General features: G+C 48.9%; 2 protein-coding genes across 4 annotated transcripts; both read left to right on the plus strand.

The window, feature by feature from the left end:
- The first annotated feature begins 43 nt into the window (after positions 1-43).
- On the plus strand, positions 44-4,696 carry Mrpl18 (mitochondrial ribosomal protein L18). Of its 3 annotated transcripts, none has more exons than XM_059272838.1 (4): positions 44-613; positions 890-1,076; positions 2,985-3,067; positions 4,318-4,696. In XM_059272838.1, exons 1-4 carry the CDS (start codon positions 562-564, stop codon positions 4,383-4,385), a joined length of 390 nt encoding a protein of 129 aa, XP_059128821.1. In that variant the 5' UTR covers positions 44-561; the 3' UTR covers positions 4,386-4,696. The 3 variants fall into 3 exon arrangements, with proteins under 3 accessions (XP_059128821.1, XP_059128820.1, XP_059128819.1); XM_059272837.1 differs by having other exon boundaries at positions 56-613; positions 2,985-3,216; XM_059272836.1 differs by lacking the exon at positions 44-613 and having other exon boundaries at positions 714-1,076; positions 2,985-3,216.
- A 1,225-nt stretch (positions 4,697-5,921) lies between these two features.
- On the plus strand, positions 5,922-27,291 carry Pnldc1 (PARN like ribonuclease domain containing exonuclease 1). The gene is made up of 19 exons (XM_059272839.1): positions 5,922-6,022; positions 6,402-6,459; positions 6,733-6,806; positions 8,856-8,895; positions 9,543-9,666; positions 9,831-9,919; positions 12,067-12,167; positions 15,395-15,471; positions 15,697-15,840; positions 16,820-16,889; positions 18,188-18,273; positions 19,564-19,619; positions 23,255-23,319; positions 23,710-23,763; positions 23,895-23,937; positions 25,233-25,332; positions 25,559-25,734; positions 25,835-25,933; positions 27,048-27,291. The coding sequence occupies exons 1-19, from the start codon at positions 5,947-5,949 to the stop codon at positions 27,118-27,120; spliced, it is 1,605 nt and encodes a 534-aa protein (XP_059128822.1). The 5' UTR covers positions 5,922-5,946; the 3' UTR covers positions 27,121-27,291.

The raw sequence follows: 27,291 nt of genomic DNA on the forward strand, positions 1-27,291 counted from the left end.
AAGGCGCGAGAGTGGCCGCGGGTTGCGCATGCGCGTTTGCACATTCTAGTGCTTTCTAGGGAAGTGGGTAGGGTTGAGTTGGAGTGGAATTGGGGGGGGAGCAAACGGACCCCCTTCCTGGGTTCAGGTGGGAGCCTGAGCGCCTCTCGTCTTTGAGCTCTCATATTTAGGTGTCAGGAAGCACACGGCGAATCAGCTGAGACTCAATCCAGGCTCAACGAGAAAACCGTGCACCCCGCGCTCCTCTGCAGAGCTCAAGGCGGGTGCGCCCCCCAGTGGTCGGCAGCTCTGCGACCAGCCCCGACAAAACCTCAGCCTGGGGGGGACGCCCCTCGCCTCGACGTCACCGGTGATTGGCGGACTAGAGATAACTGACCGCTCGCTCGGCCACTCAGGACTAGGGAGCTTGTTAGTTCCGGGTCACGGAGACACCAAGGACCTGCTGGCACCTGTAGCTTTTCCCTCAGTTAATATGGCTGCGGGCCGCTAGTCCTTCGCTCGGACAGCGGTGAGCAAAGGCAGGCCAGGGCACTGGGAGGCTTTGCCGACGTCCCGTCAGCGATGGCGCTTCAGCCGCGGTTCTGGAAATGCCTGTCTGTTTGCAGGAGCCTGGGTAACTAATCTCGCCCCACTCCGTTGCCTGCGCTCTGTGCACACTATATGGGAATTTGCAAATCCGGTTTCGTCCCCGCCGGGTTCCATGTGGGAAAGTGAACGCACTAACCGCCCCGGGGTGACCGTGGAAGGTTGTGGGTCTGTGGTGATCACCTGTGGGCAGACGGCCGTTTCTCCCCGCTTCTGGGCCTTGTGATGGGAATGGTCAGAGCATGCCCCGCTCGTGCCCGCATTAGTCATTTTAAACATCCATGGGGTCGTTTTCATTCCCTAGAGTGTGGGTTCGCAGCCCTCTCGACCAGTTCCACGCCCGCGATTCGGCACGAAGTGGAGACGAAGGCAAACGAGGCTGTGGCCCCAGAGTTCATCAACCGGAACCCTCGGAATCTGGAGCTCTTAGGTGTAGCCAGGAAAGAACGGGGCTGGGCTACAGTGTGGCCCAGCCGTGAGTTCTGGCACAGGTAATTAAAGCTGTGCATAGCACCTCACACGTCATTTTCCTAATTCCTTGATTGACCGACCCTGCCCGATAAGCCCGGGGTTGTGTCAGGAAGAGGACGTGAGTAGAGCGACCATGGAGCAAGCAACTAATAGTTGTCCTGAAGAAAACTTTTAAAGATAACAAGAGACTATGTATTGACGCCTCTGAAGAGGTGACATGTCAAAAAGCTGAGATCTAGCCGGGCAGCGGTGGCGCACACCTTTAGTCCCAGCACTTAGGAGGCAGAGGCAGGCAGATTTCTGTGAGTTAGAGGCCAGACTGGTCTACAGAGTGAGTTCCAGGACAGGCACCAAAGCTACACAGAGAAACCTTGTCTTGAAAAGGCAAAAGCAAACAAAAAAGCTGAGATCCTAAAGAACAGGAAGACGATTAATCATCGGCCATAAAGGACATTCTAGTAGAGGAGGCTGCTAGGCTGGGATTGAGTTTAGTGTCTGTGAGGAACCTCCAGACCTGTGTACCTGGAGTTTGGTAAATAAAAGGGTGAGTGAAGTGTGATGAAAACAGAGTAGTAAGTAGAATTAGGTTATTAGTTTACGGATTAGGGTAAATAATAGAGAATAAAGTCTGAGCCTTAGTTTTTTTTTTTTTTTTTTTTTTTTTTTTTTTTTTTTTTTTTTTTTTAAAGATTTATTTATTATGTATACAGTATTCTGCCTGTGTACCAGAAGAGGGCACCAGATCTCATTACAGATGGTTGTGAGCCACCATGTGGTTGCTGGGAATTGAACTCAGGACCCCTGGAAGAGCAACCAGTGCTCTTAACCTCTGAGCCATCTCTCCAGCCCCGAGCCTTAGTTTTTAAGGTGGGCAATAATCGGAAGGGCAGTTACAAGACTTCATAGAAATGAGGTACTTTCTTTAAAAACTTCTGAATTGTGGAGGCTGGAGCTCATTGGTTAAAAGGCACTTACTGAGCTTGCAGAGGACCCTGGTTCGGTTCCCAGCACCCACAACTGGCTGTAACTCCAGTCTGTAACAACAGACGTACATGTAGGCAAAACACTCATACACATAAAAATCAGTGTTAAACTTTATTTTGGGAGAACTGTGAGGGTTAGACCAGGACCTTCAGCACCCAAAGCAAGTGCTCTCCCTCTGGACTGCACTCCCCAGTCCCAAGATGGCTGTTTATTGAAAACATTGTGTTTACCAGGAACTATGCTAGTTGCTTTGAATTTATGTATTTTTTTCATTTAGTTATGTAAACTACATTATGAAGCAGGTGTAATAATTTTCTCGACTTTACAGAGACTGGGGAATTCAAACAGAGGGAGATATGATGAGTAAATGCCAGAGCTAGGATTCAGACATGTTCGTATGTGACCTTAGAGCCAGAGCATTAGGTTATTACTGCAGTGCTACAGTATGGAGGTGGGATGTTTCCTCGGTATTTGTTAGAGTGGGATTTTTCTTTTTTCAGTTTATTGTTGGTGTGTGCATACTCATAGGTCTTTGCATACGCCACACACTCCTACATCACATTCTGGCTTGTAAGTCCTGGGGATTGAATGTAGGTGGCCAGTCTTGGAAGGAAGAACCTTTACTCACTGAGCGATCTTTTTTTTAAAAAAAGATTTATTTATTATGTACACAGTGTTCTGACAGCATGTATGCCTGCAGGCCAGAAGAGGGCACCAGATCTCATTGTAGATGGTTGTGAGCTACCATATAGTTGCTGGTAATTGAACTCTGGACCTTTGGAAGCAGCCAGTGCTCTTAACCCTGGAGCCATCTCTCCAGCCCCCACTGATCTGTCTTAACAGCCTAGTCACTACACTCTTGAGAAACACATAGGCGTTTATTCACCTGAAGTAACTGAACTTTTTGATAAATAGTTTGACAGTTTTCTTTTCATCCCATTTAGGTTGCGAGTTATAAAGACTCAGCATCACATAGAAGCACTGGTTGAGCACCAAAAAGGCCAGGTGGTGGTTTCAGCATCTACTCGTGAATGGGCTATTAAAAAACACCTTTATAATACCAGAAACGTGGTGGCTTGTGAGAGCATAGGACGTGTGTTGGCACAGCGCTGCTTAGAAGCAGGAATCAACTTCATGGTCTACCAACCAACCCCTTGGGAGGCATCCTCAGACTCGGTATTTTTATTTCTGTATATTTACCTAAAAGATAAAAATTTGGGGAGTTGGTGGTGGCACACACCTTTGATCCCAGCACTCGAGAGGCAGAGGCAGGCGGATCACTGAGTTTGAGGCCAGCCTGGTCTACAGAGTGAGTTCCAGCATAGCTATGACTACACAGAGAAACCCTGTCTAGAAAAACAAACAAACCAAAAAGATAAAAATTTGGCCTGGTGTGGTAGAAGCAGAGAGAGATGGAGCACTTGAGTTCAGGGCCAGGTCTACAAAGCAAGTTCCATCTAGTCAGGGATATAGTGAGACCCTTTCTCGGAGGGGTGGGGGTGGGGTGGGGGGGAAGGTGGTAAGTTGGTTGTTGGTGACACAGGTCTATAATTCCAGCTGTCGAGGGTTTGAGGCAGAAGAATCTCAAGTTCAAGGCTTGAATAACTTAGTAAGACCCTGTCTCAAAATTTTAAAAGGAAAAGTGGGGACTAGGGCTGTAAGTCAGTGCCTTGCCTAGCATGCTGGATGCCTTGTGTTCCATTCATAGCATGTGTGCACACACACAGACATACAGACACAGACACACACGGTTCAGAACTGGGGATGCAGCCTGAGAGCATTGCCTAGCATGTGTAGTCTCTAGCAACATACAGAGACAATAGAGGACATTTTATTAGTTCTTGGTATTAGATACACTTACATTGTTTTCTGAGGATATTCCACATGTTAGGCCTGTGGCTGGGTACTGTGACAGCACTTGATTTTTGCAAGTCCACAGGAGCTAATGCTCCCACTCTCTACACAAACTGAGGTCAGTAAGTATTGCAAGTTTAAAATGCTAGATGACGGAGTCCCTGGAGTCTAGGATGTTAGCACTGCACTTCCTTATGTTAACGCTGGCATCGGCCTGTGTAGTTGAAGATGCTGATCACTGATAGCTCTCCATTTCCTTTTTCTTATGTTCCTAAGATCACCAGAGAAAAACCAGTGCAGGCTGGGAGGTCAACAAGATGAATCAATCATATCTTTGTCTCTTGGAAGGTAAACATGTTTCAGGTTTTCTGAAGGTTAACAGTGTTTTCCTTTTTTTTTTTTCCTCTCTGATCTTCAAACCAGATAAAGTGTCTACAGAATGCCATGACAGAGGGCGGTGTGGTGCTTCAGGAGCCTCGGAGAATCTATGAATGAAGTAGAAGCATGAACTGCTTTGAAAGTATAAACATAAGACCATCAGCTACTCGAGCTGTCCAAAGAAAGCATCTGCCTCTGAAAACAGAGAGAAAAGCATTTGGAAGGAAAACCAGACTGAAAGCTTCATAGCAATAATGTAACAGTGGAAAATTTTTTAAAGTGAGCCTCTTCCCACTTCTTTGTGCTTGTGTGGTTTTGTTGTTTTGATCAAGGACTAAACTCGTCCCCTTTCGTGGACATCAGTACTTAAAAGCAGTTATAACCATTTGAAGAGCAAATTAAAACGTTTATAACGAACTCGGAACCCTTGTGTTACTCTCTAAGCACCTGTGGCTGCAGAGCAAATGTGAAGTCTCTGTAAAGCACTAGGTATCATGGATGGCTCCTGGCCAGTCATCAGGGAATGAGGATTGCTTGCTGCCCAGGATGGGGGCTAGTGTTTCCTCTCTTTTTTAATATCAGTGTAACTGTAAATACTATGGCAATATGCTGCAAATGCCTTGTAGACTTCCTTGGACTCACTTCCTAGCGATTTTAGGCAAATCTTAGAAATGAGTGTGAGGAGCAGCCAACGGGAGGTAGAAGTGATGGGTGGTGAATGTTCATTTGAGAATTCAAATCTGGCTGAAGAAGAAGCTTTATAAATAAATAGTCATACAACCGTTTGGAAAGGTGGCTGGCTCAGTGTGGTTAAAAGCACTGGCTGCTCTTGCAGAGGAACTGGGTTTGGTTCCCACGACCACAAGAGTAAGTAGGTCACAGCTGGTACTCAAATTCTAGGGAATCCAACACCCACTTCTGGCCTCTACAGGTACTGCACACATGTGGTGCACATGTACGTGCCAGCAAAATATACATAATAAAGTTAGGTATTAAAAATGTTATGCAAGTTAACTTAGGTTGGAGCTCGGGGAGATCATGGCAGCTCTCTGAAAGTTGATATAATGTGAAAAAGACATATAAACAAGGTGACTTTTAGTGCAGTTTCCAAATACTGTGTACCTCAATAGCTTTATTCAGGAGTGGGATATATTACTTCTGAGAATTCATTATTATTTTAGAAAAATGGTAAGCGTATACCTCTTTTTTTTTTTTTAAACACTGATTCTGAGGCATTCAGCATCTGATGGCATAGGAGTCATATCAATATCATAGAAATCATATCAATAAATACCCAAGTGGAGGCAAAGGTATATATTTTCCCCCCTCAGGTTAAATATGTATCGAAGCACCTCACTTAGAAGCCCAGGTCTCTAGGAGACTGTAAGTCTAGAACTGACAGGATATATCAGACCGGAGACTAGTAAGTGTGGGGACTGGTCACTGGGTACCATAGGCAGACATTGCAAAGTAAAGACCACACTAGCTGACTGCAACAGCTCCCACTTTCCCAGCAAGTTAAGATCAAGGCTGTGGGCATCACACGCAAATTCAGATTCGCACCAACCACGTTCTGGCCCTAGGGGGCCACGTGCACGAGCTTTAAGGTCCTGCGCAGCGGAAACGCGTGGGCGGCACGTGGCGGCATCCGGCGCGCCCGGGGAACCAGCGGCTATGGACGTGGGCGCCGACGAATTTGAACAGAGCCTCCCACTCCTGCAGGAGCTTGTCGCGGGTGCGGACTTCGTGGGTAAGGTGTCTGGGGTTGGCAGGCCCTGTCACCAGAGTCGCATGCCAGGGAGAGCCTGGGGACCGGTGTGTGTGGTTCAGTACAGGATCGGTCTCCAGGCCAGAGGAGTTCAGAGAGCGTCCCTAGGAAGGAGAGGAGGCTTTCCCACGGGGCCGGAAGCAATCACACCCACAGCCCCTGCTTCTGTTGTCCGGAACAGCCCCGTTTGAAACCATACCCCAGGCTCCCGTTGTCTCCTGTTGATTAAATTGGCTTCTTGAGTACCCAAAAGGTGTGCGCGTGTGTATGTGTACACACGAGTACCACCTGGAGCACTTACAGTGTGAAAGCCGGTGGCTGGCTCTGAGCCTGAGGACTCGTCTATTTTGCTCTCCCGTAGGTCTCGACATAGAGTTCACAGGTCTGCGTTCAAACTTGTCCCGGCCCCAGCAGATCAGGTACTGCTGCTGTTTAACAGCCCACAGAGAGGAGCCTTCCTCGCCTGTGTCTCGTTAATGACACCCTGTGTGGGGTATTTTTTTGATGGGTTGCTCCCACCTGTTGAGAGAGAGAGAGAGAGCTTTTGTTGGCCAAATGCTAGTACATGTTCCCTAATTGTGGTAACAAGGACAACCGAGCCCTGATTGAGAGTAGCTGAGCCTGCCCCAGAGGTCTTGTGCAGGCATCTGACCCCCCCTCGCTGGTGCCATGAGATGCCTCTCTCTTCACAGTCTTTTTGATTTGCCGTCTGAGTGGTATGTGAAGACCCGTCAGAGTGTTCAGCAATTTACAATCTGTCAGATTGGTGAGTCTGATGTTCAGCCCTTTATTGTGGATCGTTCAAGGTTTTCTTTTTTTTACTGTGTAGATTTCTTGTTGCTCTTTGACCGTTTTCAAAGACATTGTGTGTCGTTTTGTATGCTTGTTCTGTTTTCAGTGTGTGCGTGTGTGTGTGTGTGTGTGTGTGTGTGTGTGTGTGTACCACTTGTAGCGTTTACTGTGTGAAAGGTGGTGGGGGTGGCTTTTGACCAAGCAAGAATTTATCAGCATTATTTTGTGGTCTGGACAGACCAATGTCAGGGACAATCACTGTTAAACCTGTTCCATCATTTGAGCAAAAATGTATGTGTCAGTGAGTATATGCGATTTAAATTTTTTTTTAGATTTATTTTATGTCTTTAGTGTTTTGCCTGCATATATATAGATGCCCACAAAGGTCAGAGGAGGCTGTCAGATCCCCTCTAACTGGAGTTACTGATGGATATGAGTCACCATGTGGGTGCTGGGAACGGATCCCCTGTCACCACTGAGACATCTCCCCGGCCCCAGTGTGTATGATTTTTAAAAGAAAATCTCCAGGAACAGGATTGTACACATAGTTTAAATTTTGGATTTTTGTTTTATTCTTTATTTGATAGAGTTTGGAAGTCTGAGTTCCCATACTGACCTGGTCATTTTCACAGTTCCATGGTATTACAAACTACAGATTAGCACTTAGTGTCCTAAATAAGGTCTATTTAGTAACTGTTTGTTTATAATTAAATGCATTTGCAATATTGACGGCCTTCATATTTACACACGACTGCACTTTGTGCACCTGGAATAGTTCTATCAGTGAGACTGCAGAATTAGAGTGTGTGCATTCCAGTGTTGGTGAATACTGGCAGTCGTTCACAATGTTTTCAGTGACCAACACCAGCAACAGTGAGTGTACATTCCCATACGAAAACCCTGGGAAAGGCTGAAAAATTTTAACCCAACCTGATAGTCTAAAAACTGCTCTTACTTTTATTCTGATTTACATTTTATAATAACTGGGGTCAACAGCTTTATGTGAAGGACTAGATAGTACCTAAGGTTTTGCAGGTGATGTGATTTCTTCTACAAGGCTTGCCTTTGTAATAGGGGTCCTGACTTTTTCAGTAAGATGAATTACAGATACAAGCTCTGGGCCAAGTTTTACGGACCCCTGCTTTCTCAGGAGAGGAAAATTTATGTGTGTGCACATCTGCTTTCTCTGGAGAGAAACATTTATGTATGTGCACATCTGCTTTCTCTGGAGAGAAACATTTATGTGTGTGCACATCTGCTTTCCTTTGTTTTTGGACTTTGCTGCCCTTTTTTTCCCCTATATATTTGAGAAGTACAAGAAATTGCTTTTAAGTTTTTTTGTTCTGTAGAGAACTTTGGAAATTTTCCACTTTGAGTGGCTTATTTACTTAGTAATACAGGGATTTTTAAAGTAATTAAATCTGTCTTTTTTGTGGGTTTTTGAGTTAAAGTTTATTCCTTATTTATGAGTGTGGGACATGTGTGGAGATCAGAAGCTAACTTGGTGGAGTACATTCTACCTTCCGCCCTTACAATCAGTTCCAGGGATTAATCAGGTCACCAGGCTTACATGTAAGTGCCTTTGCCCACTGAACCATCTCTCCTGAGACAGAATCTTACACCGAAACCCAGGATCGCCTCGAACTTACAAAAATCTTCCTGCCTTAGCCTCTGAAGAAGGAATAACTTCTAATCCTCCTTCCTCCACCTCCCAAGTACTGGGACTACAGGTGTGTGTCATTGGGCCTGACTCTTGGCTCCTTTGAAAGCTATGAAAATGCTGATCTAATACTTCTTGTGCTTGGAAAACTGGCCACCATTACATTTTGGTAATTTCAGCACAAGCTGTGGTATGGCAGGTCTCACGCTGCAAGTCTGTTTTTCAGTAAGGTTTTGTACCCCTGCCTTTTCTGCAGCCCCCTCTGTGTCTGTGGGTGCAAAGCGTGGGCGGGAAGGTTTGGTCTTTGGTTGACATCAGGGGGCTTTGCCTCGGCATTCATTACTTCTGCTTTTGCTGTTCTAGGACTGTCTGTGTTCTCCAGCATTGAAGGAGAGTCCAACAAGTATGTATAACGACTATAACACACACAGCTTTTCCCGTCCGTGCTTGGCAGCCCTGCCCTGGGCGTGTGAATCACTCTGTCCTGGACACTCTGTTCTGACTTCTGGCTCTTGCATACATACCGTGCTCTGCAGATTGGCAGTAGTACCTTTCCTGTGGGGCCTCTCCTGGCCTGTGTCTTAAGTGTTCTGGCTCTCATTTCCATCAGCTGGCCCTCGTGCATCTTCGGGGAGTTAGTAAAAGTGTGCTGACATCCAGAGAGATGTTGAGCTGCCTGGAAGCCCTCAGGCACCATCAGTCACAAGAATGCTGCATCTTTGGGGACACCCTTGCTGGGAAGCTGCTGCAGGAGGCTGACCCTGTGTGTGTTGGGGGTCACCTCCCAGCTGCTCTGGCTGAACATCGGGATCCTCTGAGTGGGCCATGGGCCTACTTCTGCTTTAGACTTTGCTCCCCAAGGATAGTATCATCACTTATTTTCTTTGGCCCTACATAGAGCACCTAAAATACATCCAGCCTTCAGAAAACATATAGATACTTAAGAAATGAAATCTAGCCCACCCCAGGGCCCGATGATGTATGCGCCTGGCTGGTTTTTCTGTCCATCCTGTTCTAGTTTGTGGTTTCTCATCACGTTCTCCTTTGTAGGTATGTAGCCCACTCCTGTAACTTCTTTCTCTTTCCTACAACGTTTGGGATCTTGGACTCAGAGTTCTCTTTCCAGGCGTCTAGCGTTCAGTTTTTGAATCAGTATGGCTTCGACTATAACAAGGTATGAACCTGGAGAAGGGGGCCGTGGCTGTGGAGGGTTACTCTGAATGTTCTGAGTCACCATCCCCCACCCCTTGTCTACATGAAGCCAAGGTGTTCCCCTCACTCTACTGCCCGGCCCTCAGACAGCTCTTACTAGTCATCTTGTTCTGTTCCCGTCTTCAGTTCCTCAAAAATGGAATCCCATATATGAATGAAGAACAGGAGAAGAAAATTAAGCACAGTATCCTGAGAGGGAACTGGAGAGTCCGAAGGTAGGGTTCACATTCCCACGTCCCTCTGGTTTCCTATTGCTGTTTCCATCCTGCTCTCCAGATGGGGATGCTGGCCCATCCATCCACACTTAGCTGGGACGGATTTGGCTGCCTGTACTTTCCTGAGAGGCCGAAACTCTTTCCCATCTCCTTTCAGCTCCCATGTGAACATTAATCTTGAAAATTAAAAAACGTGGTTTGGGAGGTGAAGCTCAGTTACTAAAATGCTTGCCTCAGAGGACCCCAGTTAGATCCTTAAAACATATGTTTTTAAAATGTGTTTGTAATCCTAGCACTGGGGAGGCAGAGAGATGTGAATTCCTAGGGCTTGCTGGCTGTCCAGCCTAGTGGACTTGGTGAGATTCAGGCCAGTGAGAGACAGACTCTCTCACAAAGTGGTAGAGAATACTTGAGAAAGGACAGGTTGCTTTCTCTCCCACAGCCAGCACCTTCACATACAGGATCCAACATGATGGGACACACTGGTCACCCTAGCACTCAAGAGAGTGAGGTAGGATGATTGTGAGGTCCAGACCAGCCTGAGCTACATAGGAAGATCCTCATCTCTAAAAAAGAAAAACAGAAAGGGAAGAAAGAAATGAACTCTTAAGTTTATTAAATCAAAAGAGACAAGAATTGAGTCTGTGGTGTGAGCTGAGGGATTCACAAGATAGCTCTGTTGGAGGCACAGAGGGCGCTAAGACTGCAGTGTGTCTGTGTGGGCCCTAGCCGGCCTGACCCTGCTCAGCATGGGCCTTGTCTGTGTCGCTGGACAAAGTGGCCTTTGGCAGGCCCAGACCTGGCAGCCTCCCACAGGTTTGCACTAAGGTCCACAGTGACCGCAGTGAGGTGGTAGCTTGGGTCTGGTGGAGTGAGCTATGACCACCACTTAGTTGCCAGTTTTGAACTATTTAGTTCTTTGGGATTGAGATTTTTCACCTTCATCAGAAAGAAAAATCAATTAGCTTTGATTCTGAAGTGTGGTTTTCACATGGCCTGGATAATCTTGATATTTTGGTGGTTTTGTTTCATTGTTTGTTTTTTTTTTAAACTTGTTTTGTTTTTTTTGTATTTAGTATTGATGTTCGTACAAAAGTGTAGGTTTTTTTGAAAGGAAAGACAGGAAGTCACTTACAGAACTTCACTGCTAAAGCCTGCCTGCTTTTCAAAGCGGGGTGACTTTCCCTTTTTTCTCTGGATACCTGCCAGGATTCTAAGCATGCTTGCTCTGACCTTGTGGACTTTCCCACTGTTTCTCTGAAGCCCCTCCCCTCCCCTGAGCTACTTGCTGACCTCCATGGCCAAATCTGCTTGATTTCTTGAACCCTAACTCGGAGGGCGCAGCTGGCTTTCTGCCTCCTTTGTCTTGCTTCTCCCACAGCTGCTGCCTGGGTTTACAGCTTGCATGCCCTGTTGTTTTCCCTTCAAACTCTAATTAAACGGTCCTCAAGGTTCAAGAGGAAAAACAGAGGAAAAACAATTTGAATTTTTTTTTTCAATTTGAATTTTTTAAAAAGTTATTTTATATGCGTGAGTGTTTTACCTTGCATGTATGGCTGCACCAGTGTGTGCCTGTTACCAACAGAGGCCAGAATAGAGTGTCTGATTTCCTGGAACTGGAGTTAAAGATGGTTGTGAGCTGCCATGTGGGTGCTGAGAATTGAGCCTGGGTCCTCTGGAAGAGTAACCAGTGCTCTTAACCACTGAGCCATCTCTCCAGACCCCAATTTGAATTTCGAATCTTTTGTTACTTTCAAGTGTTGAAGAAAGAGCTTCGGTTTCTGACAGACAAGCAGAGGATTCGCCCATGTCCTTGTCTTTTCCTCATGTTTCCAGCCAGTTCATTACAGATCCTCTGGGAGCGCAGGTGGACGTCCTGACAGTAGTGTGCGCTCACTTGCTCTTCTTCCATCCCATCAAAGCTGGCTTGTATTCCTGTGGACCTCTGAAGAGCAGAGATGAGAGCTTGCCTTCCTCTTGCACGAAAAGATGTGGAGAACAAATGACCACTTTCATTGTTGCTGTTAATTCTCACTATGAGGTCACAGCGTTAAAAGCAGAGGTTCCAGGCACGTTAGTCTTAGGATTGTCTTAGGAGTCTGGTGTGATCTCTGCCAACATTTCTGCTTTCCTGTGTCCATTTTCAGCTCTCTGGATAAAGACCAAATTAAGGTGGTGATTGACAAGGTGACTCGGTGGCTGGACCTGGCTGAGGAAGGTGACCAGATGACTCTGTCTGGCATTTCTGGTAGGCAGGAGGCCATTCCTTCCCATCTGGGAGCATGGGGGTGTCATGCACCAGGAGGTGGGGAGCACATTCTCTTTCCTATAAGTCCTGATCTAAGATGCCTCATGACTGAGTCTGAGATATTTGCTCAGTAGGTAGCTAATCCTTAGGGTTAAAGTCCTGACCTGAATTCCCAAGTCTCAAAGGCTTTTTAACCTGCATTGAGTGTCAAGGGTAAGAATCACCCCTGAGCCGATCATTTCCATCCCACTGGAGTGCCTGTTTTAGTAACTTACAGCAATTTATGACCTAGTGTAGCAATGCTCAGAGCGTGGTCTGTGGACCCTTTGCCACAGAGTCTGTGAGGTCGAAACTGTCTTCAAAGTGTTGCTTGGCCATGACGTGTTAATGCTTTTGTGCCGTAATGATGATGGTGAAACCCACCTGCACCATGTACAAGCTGTGGTCAGCTCAACCTCTGCTGGTAGCCACTGTACCCTCCCCGGCCGCTCGGGTCAGAAAGGAAACTTTACACAAGACCCTCCTCGGTGGGAAATAACGTTCTCAGTTTTGTCAAGCCCTGGCTCTTGGTCACCTTTTACTTAAATTCTGTGTGTCAGCCTAAGTGTAGAAAAATGAGTGGTTGTGTTGGGGATGCGCACCTGGGTAGCGTTTTCAGTAGAGACCTGGATCAGCTGAGTGCATGTGTGCATGCATTGGAGATCAAACTCAGAGCCTTGTGCATTCTAAGTAAGTACCACTGAGTGGCATCTCCAGCCCCAGCTGTTTCTGCTGCAAAAAAAATTTTTTTTCTTTTTAGCATTTGTTGTTTTATGTGTATGGCTCTTTTGCTTGCATCTATGTATGTGCACCACATGTGTGTCTGGTACACAAGGTGGACAGAAGAGGGCATTGGATTCCCTGGAACTAGAGTTACAGATGGTTGTGAGCTGGTATGTGGGTGCTGGGAACCAAACGCAGCAAGTACTCTTAGCCACTGACCCATCTTGCCAACCTCTTCTTTTTTTATTTTAGTGGAATATAACTTCTACTGGAAATTATCTAAACCCGAAGTTATTTTGACCTGGGTGTTTTTAGTCATTTTCCTCAAATGGAAAATCCTGTCACTTTAAGACTCTGTGTTTGCTAGCCGTAAGAAACAGGTATGTAGAAGAGCGAGACTGTAGCTCAGTTGGTAGAGTACTTGCCTAGCATGCACCAGGCCCTGGGTTCAATCCCCAGCACTTCATAAAATCAGATGTGGCGATACACACATGATGTGGAGGCAGGAGCATCAGGAGTTCAGGTTCCTTTTATCTGTATAGTGAGTTCGAGGCCAGCCTGGGCTGCATGAGACTGTCCCAACAAAAACCACAAAACAGAAACTTAGATCTGTTGCCATAAGCTTGACAGCCTCTCAACAGCGACCTTTCTGATGAGGTCAGTGGCTGTGTGCACTCATGCTTTCTATTGGTGTTGGCCTAGTGAACTGTGTGAGCATCTGGAAGACAGACAGAACCGCAAGCCCGCGTCTTCCTAGTAATGGGCTTATGCTGTTCCAAAAGCAAGGCCCAGGGCAGGCCAGTGGGTCTCATGCCACCCAATGACGAAGTTCCTTAGTAACAGCCAGTACCTAAGGGATTACCGTTAGTGAACATTAGACAGCATACAAAGACCATACGCAGCCAGCAGCCTGGTGCACACAACTTTAACCCCAGCACTTGGGAGGCAGAGGCAGGTGGGTCTCTACAAGCTCCAGACCAGCATGGTCTACATACCAAGTTCCAGGCCAGCCTGGTCTACATAGCGAGACCCTGTCTCATAACAAGCATAAACTCCACCTCCAAAAAGCCTCAAAGAGCCTCCCAGCCCCCAGAGTCACTTGAGACTGGCGACTTTCTCTTTTCTACCATCACATATGTTTGGGCCTGGTTTTGGTCTTTTTGTTTGTTTCATTTTCTAGTGTTTAAGGACCACAACATAGCACAGTAGATCAGATACAGAAGTGGATGTGATGCCAGCAGATGTTAGACATTGTATTTCTCTTTCCCCTAAATGTATTATTTAAAAGATTTTTTAAAGAATTCATTTTATGTATATGCGTGTTTTGCCTCCGTGTGTATATGTGCACCATGTGCATGTCTTAGGGGTCAGGATTGGAGTTTTGGATGGTTGTGAGCCACCACGTGGGTGCTGGGAACAGAACCCAGGTTTTCTGCAAGAGCAACAAGTGTGCTTAATCATTGATCAAGCTCTCTATCCCCTCTTTCTCTCTTACTTCCTTAGACAGATCTTACTGTGTAGCCTTGGCTGGCCTGAAACGTTTTAGGTAGACCAGGAGGGCCTCAAACTCACAAAGGTCTGGTTGCCTCTGCTCTGAAGTTCTAGGAGCAAAGGCATGCACCACCACACCCAATTTACTAAATATTTTTTTTGTTTGTTTTTTTTTTTTTTTTTTTTTTTTTTTTTTTGGTTTTTCGAGACAGGGTTTCTCTGTGTAGCTTTGCGCCTTTCCTGGGACTCACTTGGTAGCCCAGGCTGGCCTCGAACTCACAGAGATCCGCCTGGCTCTGCCTCCCGAGTGCTGGGATTAAAGGCGTGCGCCACCACCGCCCGGCTAAATATTTTTGCTTGAGAAACTAGTTATTTTTCTTTTTCTTTTCTTTTTTTTTTAAATTTTATTAGATGTATTCATTTTTTTGTGCTTTTTTCTTTTTATTTAGATTTTATTTCTTGTATGTATGTATGTATGTATGCATGAATGCCTTTATTCCAGGAGAGGGCATCAGATTCCACTATAGATGGTTGTGAGCCACCATGTGGTTGCTGGGAATTGAACTCAGGACCTCTGGAAGAGCAGCCTGTGCTCTTAACCGCTGAGCTATCTCTCCAGCCCACTAGTTATTTTTCGTAAGTGTCATTTTTAACTTTTTGCTACTGAAGTGCCTTTTGTGAGTTATAACTAGTACTAGTTTCTAACAGGGTTCATATCAACAGCTGCAAACTACAGAAACCACCAGGTGAGTGTCCCCAACTGAAGAGCAGAGACCCCAACCTTTGAGGACTTGGCCCTAGACCATGACAGCAGGCACGTGGCCTGGGCACCCTGGAAGCAGGTTTCCGGTGCAGTCCACTAGTCACAGGCTCTCAGCTCTTTAATCCTTCCAGCCGTCTCCCACGGGGGAGGAAAGTTGGAAAGTTCGATAGTGTCCCAGGGTCTGTATGTACCTTGTGCTTCCTCGCTGCAGGGTTCCAAGCCTTTGAGGTCCAACTGGTGCTGAGGCAGGCCCTCCCCAACATCTGGACAGTGCTGAAAGACGAGGGGGTGAGTCCTCACCTAGCTGTGCCTTCCTAGCAGCCCCTCATCTCTCTCTCGGTCAGCCACATTTGGCCTCTGAAAGGCTTCTATCGTGTGTGTGTGTGTGTGTGTGTCTGTGTGTCTGTGTCTGTGTGTCTGTCTGTCCATCCGTCCATCCCTTCATTCCGTGTTAAAGAGGTGCCTGCTTTCCAGCTGCGTCCCCAGGGCACACTCTCTCTCTCTCCACGGCAGGTGGTTGTGAAGAAGGTCAGCCAGCCCCATCGCTGGTACCTTGAGCACGCCTCTTGCGACCAAGTCAGCTGCTGGAAGGAGCAGATCCTTCTCTCTGCAAGGGGCTTCTCTGTCTTCTTCCAGATGTTGGTGAAAGCCCAGAAGGTAGGAAGCATCTGTGTTTCCTGTTTTTGTTTTTCCCCATCATCTTTTGTATTAATGGTGGTGGATTTTGAAGGCTTCTCTGCCAATAAAATTACCTTTCTTCACTTAACCTTATTCAGAAGGCCAAGAAAAGATTAAAGATGTCTTTTTTACAATAAGTGATTCTCGGGGGATGGGGAGATGGCTCCGTGGTTAAGAGCACTTGTTGCTGTGGCAGAGGACCCAGATTCGATTCCCAGCACCCACAGGGCCTCTCACGGCCATTTGTAATTCTAGTTCCAGTGGATCTGACTCCCTCTTTGGCCTCCGTGGGCACCAGGCGTACATGATGTATAGACATACATGCAGCCCAAACACCCATAGAGCATAGACTGACTTAGTAGTAAAATTTTCAGGTGACTCTGTTTTTGCTAACTAGCTTCATGGACCCAGCCTTGTTTTCCTGTGGTGGCTCAGTCTGAGGAAAGACTATGCGTGTGACATGCTCCTGTGTTTTGTCCCTTGCAGCAGCACAGGAATTTTAACAAGTACCTAAAATTGCTTAGAGAAACTGTGTCTTCCTCAGAGTCCCAGTGTGTACCCTGCCAGGTCTCCACTGTTCACTCATTTCCTCCTCCTCCTCCCTCCACCTTTCCCCTTCCTTCCTCCTTCTCTCTCTCTCTCTCTTCCCCCCTTTTCTCCCTCCCTCTATCTCTCCCTCCTCTCTTTCTCCTCCCTCCCCCTTTCTCTCCCTCCCCCTTTCCCCCCCTCCGCCTTTCCCCCCTCTCCTTCCCCCTCTCCCTCCCCCTCCCTCCCTGTTTCCTTCCATCTCAGCAGTCCCCTTACCTTAAGTGGGAGCTGAGAGACAGTGATGCTGGAGTATCAGGTGATTTAGAGAGGTGACTTTATGGAAAGAAACAAAAGCCCGATTCCAGACTGAGCAGCGTCAGAGCCGAGTTTAGAATTCCCTTTCTCTTACCTGTTGCTTTACTCCAAGTAGCCCTTGGTCGGACATAACATGATGATGGACCTGCTGCATCTCCATGAGAAGTTCTTCCGACCTCTTCCAGGTAGGGGTGAGGCTGTGCTCTCCTAACCTCAGGTCTGTGTCTGTACCGTCTTCTGGGTAGAGACCAAGAGACTTCCTCAAGGAGGGTTAATGTGATTACACACCCTCTTCTTGTGACATTGGGCAAAATCGGAATTGTGTGAAGCCGAGAGCCCACCATTCCTTGCTTAGTGCCTTGGCTTTTCCCTCTGTTCTGAGTCCTGACATACTTGTGAAGACTGTATTTGAGCTTCAGGTTGGCTTTCCTCCTCACACCATTATAAACCTAACAGACGTCATAGCGCTGACTACCCAGGCTCCGTTTCCATGCTGGAGCCTGTTGATAGACAAATGGCAGGGTAGCATAGTGAGTTGAGATGGCAGTAGCAGCCTGGGCATGGTGGCAGGATTAAGCGAATTCGTAAAGGTGTGCCACACACTAGATGGTGGAAAGGTGTGCCGCACACTAGGTGGAAAGGGGCGGAAAGCTCTGGAAGGAGTTGTGCAAAACAGGTCTGGGAAGAACAGGCACGTTGGAGCATACTGGAGAATTTAAAGGCAGATAGTAGGAGGCACTCAGAAAGCCCAAGTTATCATGGGAGAGGGGAAGTGAGGCACATAGAGAAGTCGCCGCAGCTGGAGCGGTCCTTGTCGCTCTGGGGCCTGTGGCTGTGGCGAGGTGCTGCAGCCACACAGTGCAGGTGAGACCTGTGGGAAATGTGGGCAGTGGGCAGGTGGAAGGAAGGGGTCAGGACCTTTTCACACGTCAACGGCGAGGTATCAAAGACCACAGTGCTGAAAATGGCACTCGGGTGGGCACAAGGACCCCAGGGAGAGGACCTGGCAGAAGTTACTGTTGGGGAGGAAAGGGGAGTGTGGTGGGGAGAGTCCTGGGCCTCTCTGTATGGGAAGTGTGTGTGGTGAGGTTCCGTCTGTAGTAAGCCTCATTAGCTGTATGCGGTGTAACTGCACAGAGTATAACCTGTCAAGGGCCCATCAGAAACCCTTCTCCTACCAGGGTGCTTTTCTTAATTATAAGGTGTTGGGTTGATTTTTGTCTTGGACAGTGTTAGCCGATGGTGGCTGTAGGTAGGGCCTGGAGTTTGGTGGAAAGCCATGTGACCTTTCCCATAGAAACTAGCAGTAGTGATGTGTCTGGAGCATCACAGCCCTGGACGAGGGATACGGATATTTCCAATCCTCGTCTGTTCTGTCTGCTGTACCGGTCAGCGCTGGTGGCAAGTTAGCCTCGAGGGTGGGTCTGTGTTGTTCCCACGAGCCCACAAATTCACATGTCCCCATCTGGACCTTTCCCCCCAGAAAGCTACGATCAGTTTAAGCAGAACATCCACAGCCTATTTCCTGTCCTCATTGACACCAAGAATGTGACAAAGGACATCTGGAAGGTAATGAGCAGGTTGCTTTAGGGCAGGGGCTGCTGAGTCTGTGCAGGTGACACCTTCTGGATTTGAACACATTCCGAGTCCCAGTTATGTTGTCTTTGTGTGTAAATGTGTGCTTTTCACTGGATAACAGAGCAGTAGTTTTGTGGGGGGTTTGTTCTGTTCTTCAGACAGGGTCTGGCTAGGCCCTCCTGCCTCAGCCTTCCACGTACTGGAATCAAAGGTGTATACTATCATGCTTGGCCCAAACAGCTTATTTTAGAGCTCAGTACATATTTTATAAACCCATGAGTGATGCCCAGAGAGAGGGATGCCCAGGGAGAGGGATGCCTAGAGAGAGGGACACCTAGGGAGAGGGACGCCTAGGGAGAGGGACGCCCAGGGAGAGGGATGCCCAGAGAGAGGGATGCCCAGAGAGAGGGATGCCCAGGGAGAAGGACGCCCAGGGAGAGGGACGCCTAGGGAGAGGGACGCCTAGGGAGAGGGATGCCTAGAGAGAAGGATGCCTAGAGAGGATCAGCCTAAAGGATGAGGGACCCCTCATAAAGTCTGGAGAAGTACTGAGGCCATGGGTTCTCTGACAAAATTACAAGGGAGTTTGCAGACTGATCCCAGCTCTGCCATCCACTTCATGTGTGGTCTAGAGTGGAGCCAGGTGATGTTTTGAAAGCTCCCCCCCGCCCCCCATGACTGTCCTGGAGCCCAGGTCACACACTACCTGTGGAAAAGGGAAGCATTGAATGGCTTTAAATGCTCTTAGGAATTAAACAGAATAACAGCCAGGGGAATCCATCAGTGTTCTAAAGTCTTGGGATGGTGGCTCAAAGTGGCCGTTGGTGGAGGGGCAGCAGAACCGGAAGAGGGTCTCCGTCTGGTACACTCCATCCGGTACACTCTCTGTTTGTCCAGAGAGGCCCTTAGTACTTGACCTTCACCTGCTTCATCTTTGATTTTGGGACTTAGTGATCAGATGTCACCCCAAGACCTTCTGATCCTAGAATGCCGAGTATTCTGCATGTATGGCCTGGACTTAGTCCAAGGTCTCAGATTCCTGTGTTCTCAGACTTCCCTAAACAGAAGGTGTGAGTTCTCTGGGTGACACTTACTTCTAGCCGGCGTTATCAGGACATCTGGTCTCCTGACCCTGGAGAAGGAATAGGGCAGACAGGTCCCCGGGGTGGGGGCGGGGGGAGGTGTTGAGGCTGGGATTTGCCAGGTCCGGGTAGTGACCCTTTGTGAGGTCTGCAGCAGATGTTGACCCCAAGCCCAGTGCCTTGTTCTTCATGATTGCAGGAACTGCGTTTCCCACGAGTCTCCAACCTCTCAGAAGTGTATGACGTGCTGAGCAGGTGAGGAAGGGGCTTCTGGAGCAAGGCCTGTGGCCTCAGCTGCCCAAGCCACAAGGGACCCCTGAGATCTTTCTCTGGTTTTAACTAATTCCAGGCCTGTAGCTGGAAGTTTTCCTCTGTCCTGCAGCTACTCAGTCCCAGATAAACACACAGGCTTATTATTAATTACAAACTGTTTGGTCTGTGGCTCAGGCTTATTGTTAGCTAGCTGTAACATCTTAAATTAGCCCTTTTCTATTAATCTATATTTTGCCACGTGGCCATGGTGTTACTGGTCTGCTGGCATCTTGTTCCTTGGGCAGATGAATGGCATCTGCCCTGACTCTGCCCTTCTTCCTGTATCTCTGCTTGGATTTCCTGCCTGGCTCTTATCCTACCTTACCATAGGCCCAAGCAGCTTTATTTATTAACCAATGGGAGCAACATATATTCACAGCGTACGGAAAGACCATCCCACAGCACAAGGCCCCTGGTTTTGATGTATTTGTATGTAATTGGCATGCTTTTCATTGGACAACAAAACAATAACTTTGTGGTACAGCTCCCTATGACCCAGCTGCTTGGACTTCGTGTCCTTCCTTCCACCCAGCTCCTCATGCCTTTGTCCTGCCTCAGACAACATTCTTGACCCCACTTCGGAGAAGAAAAAGTCAGAGGTCAGAGGCCAAGTCAGCCTGCTGCCTGTCTCCCTGAACACTTGACAGGTCATCTTTACCACTGTCTGTCCTGTCGCCAGCAAGACGGGATCTCAGGTGTCCCAGGCTGACCTCTCCCCACTCTCCCCGCCCCCCCCCAAGTAGCCGAGGATGGCCTGAACTACTTCTTTTTTTAAAAAAAGTTTTTATTTACTTTTATTTTATATGCATTGGTGTTTTGCATGCAGGCCAGATCTTTGAGTTACAGACAGTTGTTAGCTGCCATGTGGGTGCTGGGATTTGAGCCCGGGTCCTTTGGGAGAGCAGTCAGTGCCCTTAACCACTGAGCCATCTTTCCAGCCCCCGGACCTGAACTTCTCTCTACTTCCCCAGTGCTGGGATCACAGGCGTGTACCGGTATGCCTGGTTTTGTGGGGTGCTGGGGTAGAACTTTGTACCTGCTAGGCGAGCACTTTAGCAGCTGAACTGTATCCCACATACCTCCCTTGTTTGAGGCCTGCAGGGCTGCTCTCTGTGGGCTCCCTGTCCTCTCCTCGCCATCTTCCTTCTCTTGGACTCTGCCTACTTGTTCCTTCCCTGGGGATCCAAGCCGCCACCTCTCATTTCTCTTACCATCACCACTTAAAACTTAAAACCAAGCTACTCGTTTTCTGGCCCTCTTCCTGGCTCCCACGGTAACCCCTGTGGCTTTGTCATGGACGTGTGTGAAATATGTGGAATAAAAGGGTCAGACCTCCTTCCCTGGAGGGAAGCCTTTGGTGAGGTGCCTAAAACTGGTGTGGCAGCATGTCTGCTCCCTAGAGACAAGTTACCCAGCTTGTCTTTGGTTCCTTCAGCAGTGTCACGCATGCCCAGGGCTGTTAGGTTTTCTCACTCTTCACCCGTTACTCAGGGTACCTATGCTGGGCCTTGACAGGATGTTGCACATAAGGCATTAGGGACAGGCTGTGGCACCTGTGCCGGTCAAGGCTTGCTTTACAGCGTCTCGGAGCTTGGGCCTTCTCCTCTGTCGGAGATGCTCTGGATTTCTCTATTCTGGTGGGAGGGCTGGTTGGTCTCCTTGATTGTGTCTCTCCTCATCTCCTAGGATGTGTGTGTGTGTCTGTGTGTCCGTGCGTGTGTCCGTCTGTCCGTCCGTGTCCGTCCCTCCTCAGCCCCCCTCTTGCCCAGCACCGTTTTTCAGCAGCCTCCACCGCTCCTTCCCTGTGTCACCACCACACACTGCCCTTGTGCAGCCGCAGGTCACAGTTGGCTGGTCTGTCCTCTTGTGTTTTGTTTTTGTGTGTTTGAAGTATCAGGGATTGAACCTAGAGCCTCGAGTGTTAGCGCTAAGAGCTCGCCACTGAGCTGCCGCTGTAGCCATCAGGGTAGGCAGCTCTGGGAGGTCCTCTACCATCTTCCTTCCCTGCATGACCTGAAGACATCTTCAACTTAATATTCAGTTTTGTCCCTTAGGCCCATTCCAGGGCCTGCAACATCTGCTGAGTCTTTAGGGCACCAGGCTCAATGCTGATGGCCACATGTCCATTAAGCGGGCACTAGAGTGAGGGGAGAATTTTTTTTTTTAGACTCCCAAACTCTGATCTCATGCTTCCTGGATTTAAACCCAGGATTTGACACTCAGTGTTTCATAACTTACTTTGAAGAAGTCTCAGCCTCGCCATCTATGAAGTGAGCAGGTAAAACCCTGATGTAACTCAGGAGGTGGCGGTGAGGTCAGGTGAGGTCAGCCATGGGGGAGGCTGAGGACAGGCCTTGGGCTTGGTCTGTGCTTGTTGGAACTTAGCAGCCATCACTGCTGTTGACCCTGATAGCGGTACGTGGCACAGGGACAGTCATGATGGCCCAGAGAAGGTCAGCATCCGTAAGTGGGTAAGATTCTGGGTGGGAGCGAATGTGGTAGTTTCCATACTGGCAGATGCTGTCACTCGCCCAGACCTCATGGTCTCAGAGCCGTGCCACCCACACCTACCTACTCATTGGTGTCCAATTGCTGTTTCCCTGTAGCTGTCTCTGTAACTCTCTTCTCTCCATTCTCAGGATCATAGCTGTTTCCAGCTGTTGGTTTTACAGTGCAGGGATTGATCTGAAGGCCTTTCCACGTTAGGCAAGCACTCTACCACTGAGCCCACATCCCAACACTTTTTAAAATGTTTTTATTTTGAGGCAGGGTTTCACTAAGTTGACCAGGATGCCTCTGAGGTCACTGTGTAGCCCAGTTGACCCTTTTGTCTTCTTGCCTCTGTGATCTCAGTGCTTTTGGAAGTCTCCGTGTGCCTTGGAGTACCTTCCCACCTGGCCTGCAGCTGTGCTTTCCACAAGGGCCAGATCTGCTCCTCACTGCCACCTGCTCTTCTCAGCTTGCACGCTGCCACTCATTCCTCCAGCCAAGTTAGTTCACATGGCTCAAGACTGTCCTCCAGTGCCACCTGCTTCTGGCAGCCTGGTGACCTGATGCCACTATCTGGAGGGACCCTGGAGTTTCTGTTTGTTCCCCAGGACACGATGTGGTTATCTCTGTACCTAGAGACTCCAAGCTCCACAGGGCAGGTAGCTGCCTGTTTATGTGGTGTCCAGATGTTTTCCACAGCCTAGAACACTCGAATTAGAGTCCCTTTTATCTTTCTCTTGTTCTGTGGCCTCGTCAACACCTTATCTGTCCATACTTAGATCCATGCCTTTTATTCTTAAAACATTTTTTGGGGGGAAGGTTGAGACAGGGTTTCTCTGTGTAGCCCTGGCTGTCCTGGAACTCACTTTATAGACCAGGCTGGCCACGAGCTTACAGATCCGCCTGCCTCGGCCTCCTGTGTGCTGGGGTTAAAGGCGTGTGCCACCACAACTGGATCCACACCTTTTAAAAAGGATATGCTGAATGTGTTATCTTTATAACTTAAGAAGCTTGGGGACAAGAGGAGGAGTTACGTTTAGTGAGTTGAATTTTTACCCCCCACTCTTTTTTTTTTTTTTCCCTAATAGTAACTTGAATCCCACTCAGAATTCTGGACCAGTGATTATTCATGCGAGACAGTGTAAAAAATACGGTATGTCCCTGAGCTCTGGCCCTTTGCACAATTGGCCAAGGGCCCTGGGGCCGAGCTGAAGGTTCTGTGGTTCCCTGGGCAGCAGGCTGTGGAGGTTTTGGTGGGCATTCCTTCCTGGCCTGCCTTGCTTTGCCCACACAACTCTGCCTTCCAGATATGCTAACCCAGAGAACGTTCAGGTCACAGGAACCTGATTTCTCTTAACGTGTGGGGTATAGTCTGCCATCTCTACATGGCAGGGACCAAGGTGACAAATGTTTATGAGCAGGAGAAGGGCACACAGTGTGTGCCACAATTGCCATGGTGGTTGAATGGGATGGGGAGAGGGACTTCTTCCTCATGATGTGTCTAATCACTGTCTGACCCCTCTCTTTGGGAAAACCACTTCAGCCGACACCAAGTGCCCCCATGAAGCAGCGTATGACGCCTTCCTCTGCGGGTCAGGTAACGTGTTCCTCAGAAGGGCAGTCTGCTCTGGTGATGTGTGCTGGGTTCATGTTGGGTTGCACGTAGAGTTGAGTTTGCACTTTTCCACAAGCCTTGAGACTGGTTACATCTCTAGCTTTTTCTTCTAGTTCTCTTGAAAGTGGCGCACTTGCTCCTGCAGAGGGTGCATGGGTGAGTGTCCTCCCTTCCGTCCTGTTACCAAGTCCCCAGGTCTCAATCAGGACCTCTGGGTCACAGGACCACCAATGAGAAGGAATGTGTTTCTGTGGGTTTCTCACCCGGAGCCAGCCAGTGTTGAAGCAAGCAGTCTGCTCCAAGGAGCCCTTTCCTGCCTCCCTGCCTCCTGCCTGGGTCCTGCCCCTGTCTTAGCAATGGGGAAATTGGGGACCCACATCAGGGGACCCACACAGCAGGGTTTGACTAGAGTCCTAATTCCTCCTAGAGAACGTCCTGGCTCAGTGCCTGGGCTTGGTCAGCTCCGAGTGTTCTCACAGCTATTGGAAATGACAGTGGGTAAGAAGACAAGATGTTCAGATGAAAGACAGATCCCAGGGGTCCACAAAGATGGCAGGGAACATGGTGGCCAGGAGAGGTGCCTGGATGGAGGAGCACTGAAACCCAAATCAACATAAATGCATTGCCCCTGGTGGTGACATCCTGATGCCCCCGAGCTGGCATGTGAGCACCTTTGATGTGTGACAGAGCTGTTAGTGGGTCACATGAGTTCAGTAGGACTTGGTACCCACAGAAGGATTTTATCACCGTTGTGACCTCTTCTCCAGGACTGGTCTAGAAATGTTTTGAACTATAATCTGTTAATTTAGGAACCGCCTTAATTTGTCTATTTTGGCCACAGATATAAATAGAAATGTTGTGTGACATATTGATGTGAGGCTTATAGCTTATGTGAGGAGCCTGCCGGCTGGTCTCCCCTCTCTTCTGATGGGGCAGCATTCAGGTGCTCGCTGGCAGGTGCTGTGTGCTGGCCCAGAGTGAGCTGCTTGGGGCAGTGTGGCTCAGGGCCTGGGGCCGGGCCTCGCTCCCTTTGTTCCTTATAGCTTCGTGACTGGAAAACTCTTCTCAGGGTAGAGAAGCTCATGGCGGTCTGGGCCTGCCGATTCTGGGATCTGCATTTGGGGTGCAGCTGGTGGCAAGGGATGGCCGTTTGGAGTCAAGGGTGATGTCACTTTAGAGAGGATAAAGTGGGGTTTTCTCCAAACAAGGACCCCTCATTCTCCAGCCTGCTGCCAGTAGCTGGTCAGCAGAGACCAGAAGCTCTTGGTCCAGACTCTGCTTGTGTGTGTAAGGGAAGCCCACCAAAATGAGCCCCAAGACTTGGGAGAGGTGGAAAGAGAGGTGCCTGAGGCAACTCTCCCCTGTTTTTCCCCTAGAGCCTTAGCTATGACTGAGGACCTGCACAGAAACCTGTGTGCCTGAGAACTTGAGGCTTTTCTCTGTCCCTGCAGCAGTGGTCCTGCCGAGGAGCCCACCTTCCCTCAGTACCTCGATGTGCTGGCGCCTTACGTGAACCAAGTGAATCTTATCCGAGCTGGGGTCCCTAAAATTGTGAGTATGGCCCACTCTGCTCCCTCACCCGGGATGTGCTCCAGGTTCTGATGACAGTGCAGTGGGAGCCGAGGAGGAGGAGGAGGTTTCTTCTGTTTTTCTGTCAAAACCCACATAGATGGGCTCCTTCCTTCCCTCTACTTTCTGCTCCAGCCCCAGGTGGAGACCTTTCTAGGTTCTTTAGCATTTTCAGTTGCATGAATCTCTCTTGGTTTTGTTTTCCTAGAATTTTTCTGGCCCAGATTACCCCAGTATCCGCCCTCCTATACTTATCCTCACCGTCAGGAGGTGGCCTGGGGTCAGCGAGCATCAGGTCTACCGTGAGTTCCAGAACCTCTGCAAGTTCGACGTCAGGCGGTTCACCCGAAGCCAGTTCCTGCTCCTGACCAATAAGTTTAAGGAGTAGGTACCTGAGTCCAGGCCCCTCCTCTCCTCCCTGCCTCTTCGCCTTCCGTGGCTCTGGCCACGTTGTCAGCTGACTTGAGCAAACTTCTTTTGGCAGTGCCCGAAGTGTCTTGAAGGAGTACAGGAGCCATCCAACCCTGCAGGTCTCCCTGTACCGCTACTGGAGACATTCCCCCAACATCACCTGCCTGTTACAGTGAGTGACCTGCCTGCCGAGGCCCCATTTGGTCTGATTCTGGCCCTGTTCACTAACTGCTCTGAGTTGTCAAGCGGTTGTTGATAGGTGTGTGTTGGGCCCTGTGTTCTCAGTGAACCAAAGTGGAACTCTGAGCTAGTTGGGAGGTGACAGGAATGTGATAAGCAACTGAGGGGACCGTATGTGGCATTGGTGTCATGCATATTAAAAATGTAAGGAAGGGTGGGGACCGGGAGAGACCCGAGGGAAGGCGTGCAGAGGAGGTGATGGGAGGCGTGAGCCAGGCTGTGGGGAACGCAGGCAGGCAGGCAGGGGCAGCAGCCCTTGAATGGAGGTGCCTGGTGAGCAGAGGGCCAGTGAAGGGAACCAGCAAAGGGACCAGGTAAGGAGTGGGTCTCATCCGGTGGGTCTGTGCCTGTGAGGGCTGTGGATACGGGAGAAACCGAGTGTTGAGGGATTGAGAGGAGGAGGGACATAATCCAACTCCCATTTGCAAAGCCTTGCAGCCTCCTGTGCCGATGGGAGGGGCTTCAGGGAGCAAGTATAGCTGTGAAATGGTCCAGCCTGGGTGAGGGAGGGGACCAAGCATGCAGCAGCCCTGAGAAGGGTTAAGTCGTGTTTGAGGTTGGGGCCCCAGAGGACTCGGGAGCCAAGGACAGTCTGCTTGCGGACAGTCTCTTGTCCTGCCAGTCTCTGACCTACAGCTCTGGGGAAGGCAGCGTCTCTCTATTGACCCCGAGAGGCAGACTCCATTGGCGCCTAGAGAAGGGTTGAAATGACATCTGTGCTGGGGATGTAGCCCAGCTGGCAGAGTGCTTGCTTAGCTCTGGCTTCATTCCCTAGCATCACCTAAACTAAATGTGGTGGTCCACACCTGCCAGCACTTGGGATGTGGAGGACCAGGAGTTCAAGGGCATCTCTGGCCACATAGAAAGTCTGAGGCCAGCCTGGGATACTTGAGATCCTGTCTCCAAGGGGAGGAAAAAAAAAAAAAAAAGAAGGACCTTTGGACAACGTTGGGAGGGGAGAATGGAGAGCAGAGCCTGTGCTGGTCGCCCTGGTCCCCAGGCAGACCCTGCCCCGTCCAGGCCTCATCTGTGTCCTTGTCTTACAGAGTCTGCAGCATCATCACCACCTGGGCCATGATTGCCTTCGTCCTGGGAAGATCGAGCCCCAGAGTGCAGTGAGCTGCCTCAGCTTCTGCCCTAGCTTCCCGAGATGGCCCTCACGGCCCGTCTGTATGAACCAGTTTGTTTTCAGGCAGACCTGTGTGGTCCTTTGTAGATACTTTGTTTTGTTCTGAATGTGAGATTCTGTAAATATGACTGGTGATAAAACAAACAAAACCCTTGCATGTA

This window comes from Peromyscus eremicus, chromosome 8b, assembly GCF_949786415.1.
Source record: "Peromyscus eremicus chromosome 8b, PerEre_H2_v1, whole genome shotgun sequence".
NCBI lineage: Eukaryota > Metazoa > Chordata > Mammalia > Rodentia > Cricetidae > Peromyscus > Peromyscus eremicus.